The sequence below is a fragment of the Ananas comosus genome, linkage group 15 (genome assembly GCF_001540865.1).
Source record: "Ananas comosus cultivar F153 linkage group 15, ASM154086v1, whole genome shotgun sequence".
Taxonomy (NCBI): Eukaryota; Viridiplantae; Streptophyta; class Magnoliopsida; order Poales; family Bromeliaceae; genus Ananas; species Ananas comosus.
This window is the reverse complement of record NC_033635.1, coordinates 3391462-3404357: the sequence shown is the minus strand read 5'-3', so window position 1 is coordinate 3404357 and position 12896 is coordinate 3391462. Positions and strand designations below refer to the sequence as shown.

The 12896-nt window shown below is 40.2% G+C and overlaps 1 protein-coding gene across 1 annotated transcript; it reads right to left on the bottom strand.

Moving 5' to 3' along the window:
- On the bottom strand, positions 1128-5027 carry LOC109720925 (probable LRR receptor-like serine/threonine-protein kinase At1g74360). Its single transcript, XM_020248291.1, has 2 exons — positions 4743-5027; positions 1128-4648 (listed from the first exon to the last, which is right to left on the bottom strand). The coding sequence occupies exons 1-2, from the start codon at positions 4807-4809 to the stop codon at positions 1374-1376; spliced, it is 3342 nt and encodes a 1113-aa protein (XP_020103880.1). The 5' UTR covers positions 4810-5027; the 3' UTR covers positions 1128-1373.

The window sequence follows — 12896 nt, the reverse complement described above, 5'->3', positions numbered from 1 at the left end:
AAATAGTCAATAGACAAACTATAAAGCCTACCATAAAAAAAACTCGCATTCTAATAAGTTGTACCGTCCAATAAAATTTATTCAAAAGAAATATTATCGCTGATGATGATGATGATACTGATAGTGATGATGACAATCAAATATTATTGGCGGAAATGAAATGAAAAAAAAGAAGTAGAAAACAAAGAGTAAAAAAATTAGAAAAAAGTAATGAGTAAAAGAGACGGCTAGGGTTTCATTAGGATGAAAATACGTAGTGACTCATCATCTATAAGTCATATTAAAATTGATCCTTCAACTTCAAAAGTTTATTTTTTTTTATTTACTATCGGATATTTCATCGGGTCCGGGTCCGGATCCGGATTTGAAAACTATTCCAGACCCTATCCATTTAAAAGTTAGGTTCGGGTCGGGTCTAAATCGGGTATGGGTATAAAATATTCGGACCCATACCCGAAACTTTAATGGGTAATTTTTTTTATCCGTATACTATTCATTTTTTATCGGGTCCGGTTCGGATCCGGTTCGGGTCCGGATAGGGTCCGGATTGGATATGGAATATCGGATATTTCGGACATCTTTTTAATATATAAAAATTTAATTAGTTTATACACATATTTTAGAGCGCCATATAAAATTACCAACATCTCCACAATAAGTAATATTTTGACAGGCTTCAAGTACTTTCTTGTACGTAATGGAATGTAGGCAAATACAAATTACACAAATTTTTATTTTCCTTGTAATTTGGCTTGGCGTAATTTTAATTTGGTTAAAAATTAAATTTAGTGAGAGCTATTAATTTTATTATCAATTAGCAAAATGTCGGAAACAATCAGCATCTAGTCATAAACTAGATTTTGAAATATTCATAGACTATTTCAAAAGAAGTTTGCTCTCAAAGATTTCAGACTATATCTATTTACCGATAATAGATGACAAAACTAATATTTCTATTCTCAACAAACTTATTTTTAAACCAAATCATAACTATATCAAATCCAGCTAATGGCAAGACCAAAAAAAAAAAAAAGAAAAAGAAAAAAAAAAAAAGAATTACATGGAGACAAAGTAGTTGGATGATACATTTTAAGAGGAAGCAACCCAATCCAAATTACACACTGATCTCAAAGAATTCAAAATTGTCATTAACAATGCTATGAATTTCAAAGAGCATTTTACTACATGTAATGATCAATGCTTTAATGTATTGTATAACTCCAAAAATAAAATTAAAAAAAAAGAGGTCAAACTTAATCTATCTATGAACAGCACAAATTATCAGCCTGCAATCTGTACACTCAAGAATATACTGATTGGGTATGAGAATTGGATGTGAAGAAAACTCAATGTAGTAAAAATAAAAATAAAAATCAAACATGCTCACATACACTGCTGCATTCACTGCTGCTTCTGCTACTGCTGCTGCTGCTGCTGCAGTCGCTGCCGCTGCCGCTGCCGCTGCCGCCACCAGTGATGCTGAGCAGCATGGCGAGCACCTCCCTCATATCCGGTCGCGCGTGCGGCGCTTCTGCCGTGCACTTCAACCCGACTCTTAGCAAACCCCACATCTGCTCTCTTCCCTCCGCGATCTCAGCCACCGCCTCGTCCCGCCCCACCCGCCTGCCCCACTCCACCAAGCACTCCTCCCCGCCGTCCACCGCCCTCCGCCCGGTCGCCAGCTCCATCGCCAGCACCCCGTAGCTGTACACGTCCCCCCTCGTTGTTGCCTGCCACGTGTGCCCGTATTCAGGCGCCACATACCCCACCGTCCCCGCCACCACCGTGCTCACGTGCGTCTCCCCGGGCCCCACCACCCGTGCCAGCCCGAAATCCGTCACCCTCGCCGTGCCCCTGCTATCCAACAGCACATTACTCGCCTTTAAGTCCCGGTGCACCACCGCCGGACGGCACTCGTGGTGCAGAAACACCAAAGCACGCGCCACACCGACGGCGGTCTCTAGCCGATGCTCCCACCCGAACAGGGCCCAGTCGGCGATCACCGATTCTAAACACCCGCCTTCCATGTACTCGTAGACCAACAGCTTCGCCGAGCCGTAGAGGCACCACCCGTAGAGCGGCACCAGGTTCGGGTGGGGCCAACCGGCCCCGGTCCGGCCAGCTAAAACCTCCATCTCTGCCCGGAACTCTCTCTCTCCTTCCCCTTCTCCGCCGCCGTCGTCGCCCCACCTTTCCAGCTTCTTTACCGCCACGTGCCTCCCGTCGGGGAGCACCCCGCGGTACACCACGCCGTATCCGCCCCTCCCGATCACGAGGTCCGCGGAGAAGTTCCCGGTCGCCGTCACGATGTCGCTGTATGTGAACGCCGTCCGGTCCAGCCGGAACACCCGGATCCCGTCCGACGGCCGCGACGATGACCCCGCCGCCGACACGGACGCCGGAGACCACGCCTTATGGCTCCTCTGCTTGACGAGGTGCTCCTCGGGATACGGCCCGGGGCCCACCGGGGTCCGAACTCCGAGGCAGAGGACGAACGAAATGATTCCGCACGTGAGAATCGCGGAGGTGAGGGCGACGAAGACGCAGAACGCCACCTTCCTCGCCGCCCTCCTGCTGGCGGCGGCGGCGCCGCCGCCTCGGGGCGGCTGCGCCGGCGATCCTCCGGCGGGGGAGGAGAAGGAAATGTTGGGGTCGCCGAGAAAGGAGTTGAGGTAGAAGGTGGCCATCTGGCCGGTCAACGAGACGACGCCGGAGAGGCGGGGGTTGAACGAGACGTTGAACTTGCTGAGCCCCGCGAGCGCGTTCAGGCTCGCCGGGAATTCGCCGGAGAAGTTGTTCCGCGACAAATCCAAGATCTCGAGGCACCGGATTCCGCCGAGCTCCGACGGAATCTCGCCGGAGAAGCGGTTGTTAGACACGTTGAGCGACACGAGGGGGATCCCCCCGACCTCCCGCGGGAGTCCGCCGGACAGCCGGTTGTCGTCGAGGTGGAGCAGGCTGAGATTCCGCATCCCGCCGATCTCCGGCGGCACGCCGCCGGCGAGGAGGTTGCCGGATAGCTGCAGGTAGCCGGATATCGCGAGCGTCCAGACCGGCGACGACGTGTTGAGGCACACCGGGATGATTCCGAAGCCCTTCAGCAGCCGGTCCCACGTCGTCCGGCAGCTCTTGCGCGTCATCACCGCGTACATGAAGCTGAACGGCGGGTAATTCGCCGGCAGCCACCGCTTCATCGTCAGGCACTCCCCGGACCCCGCGGCGACTCCCGTCTCCTCGCGGTTCGTCGCGAACGTCGGCTCCGGGTCCCGGCCCATCTTCGCGATCTCCGGAGGGATGACGCCGGCCAGGCGGTTCCCCGCGAGGTTCACCCACAGCAGGCTGGTGCAATTCCCCAATTCCGGCGGGATGCCGCCGGTCAGCTGGTTGTTGGCGAGCATCAGCCAGAGGAGCGACGTCAGGTTGCCGATCGACGGCGGAATCTCCCCGCTCAGCTCGTTGAACGACAGGTCCAGCGCCTGCAGCCCCGCGATGTTACCGTACTCCGCCGGGATCCTGCCGGTGAAATTGTTGTATGCTAGGATCAAGAATTTCAGCTTCCGCATCTCGGCAATCGATGCCGGCAATGGCCCGGAGAAGCTGTTGAAGCTGAGGTCCAGTCTGCTGACTTCCGGAAGTTTTAAGATTCCCGATTTCTCGATGCCGCCGGTGTAGTTGTTTCCATGCAGGACCAAGAATTTCACCGTCACGAACCGCCCGAAGATCACCTGCACCTCGCCGCCGAAATTGTTACCGTTCAGATCGAGAAAGACTAGCTTGCTGCAGTTCAAGAGCTCCTCCGGGACGTCGCGGGCAAACCGGTTGTTCCCCAGGAATAGGCTTTCGAGCTCAGAGAGCTTCCCGATGCCGGAGGGGATCGCGCCGCCGAAGCCGTTCTCCGACAGGCTCAGGAAATTCAGTTTGGAGCAGTTCGCGATCGAATTCGGGAACGCGCCGGAGATGCTGTTGTCCGACAAGTCCAGCGTTTCGAGGGCGCAGTTGGCCGTGAAGGCGCCGGGGAGTATCTCTCCGGTTAGGTTGTTCTCCGCGACGGAGAACTCGCGGAGCGAATCGAACCCTTGCCATATCTCACCGCTAAAATGATTCGAGCTCAAATCCAGATACCGGAGCTGCTCGCACTCGTCGAACACGCCGGCGATCTCGCCGGTGAACTTATTCGTCGAAACATTCAGAACAGAGAGACTCGCGCAACCCGCGGGAAAGTTGACGGCAATCGGGCCTTCAAACCGGTTGAGACTAACGTCCAGAATCTCCAAATTCGCCAATCCGGAGACGTTCAACACGCCGGAAATAAGGTTGTGCGAGATATTGAGATAGCGGAGGCCGCGGCAGCTGTTGAGGTCGGCGGGGAGGGTGCCGTCGATGGTGTTGGCGGAGAGGTCGAGGCGCGCGAGCGCAGTGAGGAGGGAGAAGTTGCCGAAGACGGGGCCGGAGATGTTGGACGACGAGAGGTCGACACCGACCACGCGTTTCGTGGCCCCGTCGCAGCTGATGCCGGACCAGTTGCACGGCGTCGGCTCCGACACGTCCCACTCGGCGTACCCGCCGCGGTTTATCGGGTTGTGCTCTTGCAGGAATTGCTTGAGCTGGGCGATCACTACTTTGTCGCTCAACCCTTCTATAACATGGCCTGTTGCATATCGGTGGAATTATTAAGTGTGAGAGATTATTCATTCAGGCGAAATTCGTAGATAGAAAAAAGAGAGATGGAGCGACAACAATACCGGTGATGAGAATTGAGGATAAGATGAGGAGAATAAGTGTTGGAATAGTGGCTGCTTCTTCCGACATATCCCAGCTTGTATCATGGAGGAGAGAGAGAGGGGATCACGAAGAATAGGAATAAATAAATGTTTTCGCTTCTTCTTTCTTTCTTTCTTTCTTTCTTTTTTTCTTTCTCGCTCTTAACAGAGTTAGTTTTATGGTACTTCGCACTGAACAAATGAGAATTAGCACGGATATAAAAGCACTAAGATTAATTACGTAGCTTTTGTGGATGAGCGATAATTTAATAATCAAGCTATTCTTTGTCGCGAGTAATGCATGTGCATATGATATTTTTGAGTTGTGTTGAATTTTGGGTTCCAGTAGTAATTATGGTCTAATTTGACTCCATGATTTTTAGGTGTTCTTTGAGAAGGAGGGCCGCCCTTGTTGACCAAATTGTGGTTGCTTTTGGGCTATTTTTCCGTGCAAAATTTAGGAAAAACTTTAGCTGCACTCGGTGCATCAGTACATCCGTACATGGCCATCGATCGGACCTTAAAAAAAAAAAAAAAAAAAAAATTGTTCTTCTTCGTAACCCCTCCACCAGTTTTGAGAGATCGAAAGCTTCGCTCTCTATAATTCTACCAAAGTTTTTCATCTGGAATTCAAATTCATTATCTTATTAAATTTCACCTAAATGTCCTACATCAAATATTGTTGAAAAATTTTCCTCCGACCATCACCTGCAACCAAGATCTGTCGCCTCTATGCCAAAAACGAAAAAGGTTAACAGATTTTGGATCCGATCCGTACCGCACGGGCAGAGTCCTTCATTATCTATTATAGACATTCACTTTTTTTTCATAAATTTATTTTCAAATGTCGCACCGCAAAACTGTCGACGAGTCGAAATTCTAAACTGAAGTCGATTACCAATTTCGAATCACATCTAACAAGTTATATATCAGTATATGATTATACAAATGCATCAGGTGCAGGCTAAAATATTTGTTGAGGTAGAGGGGAAATGAGAATAGTACATGTGGGTGTTAGGCTCGCCTCCACAACTGGTTAAAAGCTTTCTAGATCAATTAATGTTTAACCAATCGTGGGCTGTGTGGAAATTGGAATTTAAAAAAGTGAGAATCAATTCTAAATTCTCGATAAATAAATCGAGGCCGGAATTGTTGATTGTTTTCACATTGAGGGCGAAGTTTTGGTTAATTTATTGGTGGATTCAAAAGAATGAAATTGTTGATCGAAATAAAATATCTTTGAGTCGCATGATTGAACTGTTTGTTAGTAATTACGGCGATCAATCTAGCTCGCTGTTCGCGAGCCAGCTGACATTCGCCTCGAAATTTGTTAAATATAAAAATATTTAAAACACCGTTATCTAATAGCTTAAGCTTTTAGAGTACAACGATTGTTTCATATGGTATCAGAGCAGGAGGTCCTGAGTTCGAGTCACCTCAGGCTCCTAGCATATTAATTTCCTCCCATTTAATTCAAGCCCATGTCGAGTACAACGGTTGTTTCATAAAATTAGTTTGAAAAATAAAAAAAATTTGAGTTGTCCCAACTTCACTGCTCGTGTTCGACTTGTTGACAGTTCTAATTAACAATAATAATAAAAAAAAAGATTATCACATAATTGAACAGTGTCTTGATTTTTCTTTAAGGGAGCCAAAAATTTTTACAATCTACAATTGAAATATAAGTTAGAGAAAAGTTGTTTTCCTTCGCATACTAAGCTACAACTGATCCACATGAAGTAAGATTTAGATCTGAATGATTCAAAACACCTATTCAAAACACATTATATTCAAGCTGAATAATATGATTCTCTGAATATCGATATTGTTAACTTGTCTTATGATATTTGGAGTGTCATTTTCTCTGAGCAGCATTTGTTGCGAAATTCGTTGTTCAAAGAAAAGGACACAAAGCATGGTTATCTCCAGCCCCTCTGAGGTTAATTAATTACCAAAAACTCTTTTAATTTGCTTACTCTCCAATCCTCCCTACAAAGTACAAACCCTGTTTTTGATTTGGATTTGGTTTCCAAACATGCAATTAGATTAAGTTTTTTTTTTTTTTTTGAGAGATAGGTAGCATGCTACCCGCTTCGTTTATTTCATTTAGAAATAAACTTAACTGAAAATATGAATCGATTAGGATTCGAACTTGAATCTCGGGTACCAACCATCAAACCCTTTATCACTTGCTCCAGGGACAGTTGCAATTAGATTAAGTTGGTTAGTACTCAGTCCCATGAACACTTTATTACTTGGAAGAGAGATGCCATTTGGTCAAAGAAAGCAACTTCTATGACCAATTTTGGGGGTTGGAAGATGTGGGGTTCTGATTTGTTCTTTTCCCATCCATAACTTTTCACATGTGTTTTTGAGTAAATTTTTGATGTAACAGCTTGCACGGTTTCATCCATTGTTTCTGACCCAACTTAAAAAATCTGTTGCGTTACACTTGCACCATATCATTAATAACAAATCAATTATATTGGATAGCGTACTATCTTTTTCTCAAAAAAAAAAAAAAAAAAAACAAATCAATTATATTTTCGTGGTATGAAGCTAAAGGTCATAAGTTTGAATTCCGATTATCTTATCAAAACATAAAATTTGATTTTTGAAGTTCAAATTTTTGATGGATTACCAGTCTTATTTAATTTCTATATTTAATTTCACAAACTGTACTTTTGGTAAAAAATTTCACCTATTTGTGAGAGAGAACGACAACAGTAGTACAAATGACATAAGTATTAGGGTTAAGGGGTGGAATAACCCCTTAACCCCCAATTTATACCCAAACACCACTCTTTTAGGGTGGGGTTAGTAAACCCCACCCCAAATCGGGTTAGTGGGGTTTACTAATCCTACTCCCCCTCCCAACTTTAACCCCGCACGCATCCCGAGCTCTCACATTTTTCTTCTTTATCAATCATTATCTTCTTATCCCACCTACTCCAACCAAACACTTTTTTTTACTATCCTAGACTAACTCCAACCTCCAACCAAACACAAAAAAATTTTAACACCATTTTAACCCTGAACTTAACCCTATCCCTGGAATAGCTACTTTTTCTTAACCCCGAACCAAACGGGGGCTAATAACTCAAATTTATTGGTACATAAAATATTTATTTTTTTTAAAAAAAAAATTTTTTCGTCTTACAAACATAAAAATGGAGCTATATATGTAAATATATATTGATGCATATATTCTTTATGTAACGCTCCATTTTTCATAGAGTTATCTATCATAGGATTACTATAGCCCTAATATATTTAACTCTCTTAATCTCTTGAAGCTAACCACCACCTAAACCGCTATAATCAGATTAAAAATGTTTGCTCTATTATATTTTATATATAAAATTATTTGGGATCTCACATTTTGAATTAAGAGGCCGAAATTCCAACCGTAGGATTCTAAAATTACTAGGTTAAAACTTAAAAAAAATATCTACTAATGCCTAAATTTAAAGCCCAATCCAACAAAAAATAAAAGATTACTCTACTCAACCCACCACACCCAGTCCATTTGGCCCGATTACAAACAGAAAAGAAAAAAACAAAAAAAATCAATTACCATCTTTTCTTCTCTCTTCACTCAATCCACTGAAATTCTAGACGAAGAGCCTTTCCTGTCGTTCTCCTCCGCCACCGCAGCCAACGAGATAGAGTTTCGGCGGTTGTTAAATACTTAAATAAGTGTTGGTAAATTAGCAGCACTCTTTTAGGTTATAGCGACACTCTTTAACTGTCACTATATACCTAGCGACCCCACATATAGCAACACTTTTTAAAAGTGTCGGTAATTTTAGCTAGCAGTACTTTTTTGATATGTACCTACATTTAAAAGTGTCGCTATAGACCGTTTTTGTTGTACTGACGGATTCTTTGACCACACAATTAATTGCTTATGTTCCAAAACAAGTTGCCAAATGGGTGTTTCTAAGCATAGTTTTATTATTTTCATTTATTTTGAACAAGCATGCATGCATCATTCAAAAAAATTTTAAAAGAAACTAGTCGTATGTGTGTGTGTCCCTCTCTCTCTCTGTATATAGTCCGGTTATAGTACTTATAAAAACACCAAGCATTTAATACTTATAAATTTTTCGTCGTTAGATCTAACATTTTTAATCATTTTCACCTATTAGATTATACTATTCAACCAATCAACTAGTCAACTATTATTCTAATTGCACAATAATTCAGTCGACGCATCATGCACTAATTTTATTTTTATTTTTAAAAAAAAGGGACATTTCTAGAGAATTTCTTTCGAAGAAGTGGATTAATATATAGACAATAATAGTAAATTTTTTTTTTCTTTTTTTCCTTTTTAGATATAGATAGCACGCTACCCGCTTCGTTTTATTTCATTTAGAAATAAGCTTAGCTAGAAATGTGAATCAACTAGGATTCGAACTTGGGTCCTCAGGTACCAACCATCAAGCCCTTTACCATTTACTCTAGGGACGGTCGATAATAATTATAAATTTTCATCTGATAGAAATATTAGATTACCACAAATTTGGAGGTATTCTTTTTTCCATACTCAAAATCATAAATTGTCATTCCAAATATACCATTTTTTAACAATCACTCAACTCAAGTAACTTAATAAGTTAATAGCAAATTTACTATTCAGAACATAAAATATTTGTGAGAATGTCACAAACTTTGAACCAAACAATCCTTCATATTAACCTCCGACCTGTTAAGATTATAAGTAAGAATGGAATGAACAACAGGTCATTCATGAATCCATGCTAATGTGATAGACTAAGGTCAATTAAACAACAATTTTCAGGAAACACGCGATTGAATTTACACACATAGGGCCCAGCTTAATTTGGCACTTATCTAGCTAGGAAACAAAATGAATGGAAAAAGACAAGTAAATTAAGAAGAAAGAACACATGATATACATGCTTGGAAATTTTTGGATGGATTGGTTGAGTAGGATTTGAATTGGGTGCTCAACTGAAGCATCAGCTTTGAATTGATCATAACTACTATCAGTTTCAAAGTCCTCTAGATGTTTATAGGTTTGGGAGTTGCACCTGCTCAAATTACTATAATAATAATAATTAAGAATTATCATTCGCTATTATTCTAAATAGAAGAAAAACTTAGAAGTGTCTTTTATATACACTGTTGTGTTTGGAGTAGAACCCCCAAACGCGTGAATTGGACAATCCACGGATGGATCATTATACCTACAGATACTCACCCATTTAAAATATATATATATATATATATATATATATATATATATATNATATATATATATATGTGCGGGTATTTGTGGATACTTGTGCATCACTAAAAATATTCATAATTTAACAAATATTTACTAATTTATTTATAATTTTTTAAGATAAAAAATTAATATTTATATTCGTAAATTTATAGATAATTGGGAGCTATATATGGGAGGTGACCCAAAGTAGTTTAATTTGGGGTTGTTCTCGGATAGGAACCGTGTGGCACCAAAAGTAGGGGTCCACTACTCTCCCAAAAATTATTTCGTGCACCTTTAAATATAATAAATTTGTATTTTATGAAAATTATTTCGTGCACCTAGTGCACCGTATATTAGTTTAAATATAATAAATTTGTATTTTATGATATTTAAAAAATTAAGATTAAAATACTTCTAAATAATAGATTTGAAATTCGTTATTTTTCTGTATTATCATTATATATTATATCTATGCAATCAAATTTTGATTATCTTCTAAGCATTTTCATGATATATATCAATTAAAATAAAATATAATTTTGAAAAAAAAATATTTACAGCAGTGAACCAGGTGCATTGAATAATTTTCCAAGCCCCAAATTAAACTGCTTGGTGGCTGCTCCCCACAGAATTTTTGTTCATGATCTCCCGTGTTACAATAAAATAATAAAAAAAAACTTCAAATACCACCTATGTGATTTCATACTTTTTTACTTTAATATTTTGTGGTTTAAAGTTTATAAATTTAGTACCCTGTGGTTTCACACTTTTTCACTTTAGCACCCTATGGTTTAAAGTGCATCAATTTAATTAGTACTATGTGGTTTTATTTTTTTTCTTTTCGTCGGCTCCGTTGTTAATATTTCGTTAAATTACATACAAAAAACTTCAAATAGCCAAGCTAGGTTTATCGAACATTTACTTTAGTACCTTTTAGTTTTAATTTTGTCACTTTTTTTTTTCTCCGTTAATATTTTGGTAAATTATATACAAAAAAACTTCAGATACCTTACCTAGGTTTATCGAATATTCACTTTAGTTCCCTTTAATTTTAACTTTGTTACTGATTTAACGAAAAAAAATAGTGAAATGGATAATAAAAAGAGAAAATTGAAACCACATGGTATTAACTTGATACACTTTAAATCACAGAATACTACAGTGATAAAGTGCGAAACCACAGAGGCTAAATTGATATACTTTAAACCACAGGGTATTAAAGTGAGAGAGTGTGAAACCATGGAGAGTATTTGAAATTTACCCAAAATATAAAAATAATACACACTGTACATTAAAAATACCATAATAATTCAAGTGTACCATTTTATTTGATGGGACACTTATAAGAGAAAATGAAAGTATGTTAATGTTAATTCAATATGAATGTGTTTGTCTACATGTATATAATTCACATTAAATCTTCAACAAGAGATTTAGCAATTTGAACATCTATAAGACTCTCCCCTCTAAAAAACAAAAAAAAGGAAAAATTTATTAAGATGAGAAGTCACCAAATTGAACATGCTAGTTACAATGAGAAAAATCTTGTTTCTTTGTACACACACGTGTTGATCAATAAGTAGCGTATTCATATTGATGTGTGTGTGTATATATATGAGATCAAAATTTTCAATTTTGTTTTTTTTAAAAAGTAAACAAAAAATGGCAATTCTAATTGACCAATAGGTTGACCAGCATAGTGTGCACTTGGTTACGTTCTCATATATACAAACTAAAACTCCTCCTATTCGGGGGTACGAGGGATGGACGTGCGTCCAAGATCTAGAGGCTCCAAATTTCCCTAAAGGTTAAAGTGTTCTGTTGGCTGGTTCTTAAGAAGAGCCCTCTTATAGCTGATAACCTTGTGAAGAAAGGCTGGATCGGAGATTCTGTCTGTGTGCTGTGCAGGGTATATGAGAAGACAGTGGACCACTTGTTCTCTCAATGCGTTGTTATCAAATTCTGTATGGTGATGATTCGAGAGGGAGTTCGGGCTGGGGAGATGGGAGAAGACGCACGTTACGTCTGGGATAGGTGGTTGGCCAAGAAAGGGATACATAATAAGCAAAATAGTTTACCTGAATTGGTCGCTTGCTGGTGGACCATTTGGAAGGCCAGGAATGATTTGATCTTTCGAAACGTCCATTTCGACCCTGTTTTGATTGTACAACGGATTAAGCAGCTTTTGAAGTCCTGAAAACCCCTCTTACGATCGGTCCTTTAGTGTGTGTGTGTGTGTGCGCGTGTGTGTGTGTGTTGTTTTTTTTTTTTTTTTTTTTTATGACTGTTGTATCGCTCTTCGAGGCCCGAGTTGTCTCATCCATGTAGCCTAGTTTATACATTCAATAAATGAAGCAGGTAGCTTGCTATCTTTCCTCAAAAAAAAACTCCTCCTATTGTGTGACACACATCCCTAGCATGATATACGAAAATATAAAGGTTTTTTTGTCTCTTGAAATTATATAACTTGCATATTACAATAAGTAGATTAAATTATTATTTTTACAACCTGTTCGGAAATAAAACAGAGAAACATATATGTTTTTTCATCCTAAGTTTTTTTCGCCTGGCCTTTGGTGAACTTTAATAATAAATACGCTCCAATTGTTAAAACTTAGGCTTATTTTTATAATTAATAATATTTTAAGTTTTCAATGGTTATGTCCTTTGTCACAGGTGTGTTCTTTTGTATTATTCGGATTTTTCAAAAGAAAACTAGCGTGTCTCATCGTGCACGAGTGCTTAAAGTGTCCATTCATAATCTATTAATTAATAGTGAGCATGTGATTTGTTCAGTTACCACATATGGTTAAGTTATAATTACGTTTATTTGTGTTTCACCAAAACTTATCTTTTCTCTATTACTATATTTGTATTATTGTAAAAGTAGGTCC

Coding starts and splice junctions, on each gene's coding strand:
- LOC109720925 (XM_020248291.1), bottom strand. CDS start 4,809: ATGTCGGAAGAAGCAGCCACTATTCCAACACTTATTCTCCTCATCTTA. Junction 4,649..4,742: donor ATCCTCAATTCTCATCACCG/GTATTGTTGTCG, acceptor GATATGCAACAG/GCCATGTTATAGAAGGGTTG.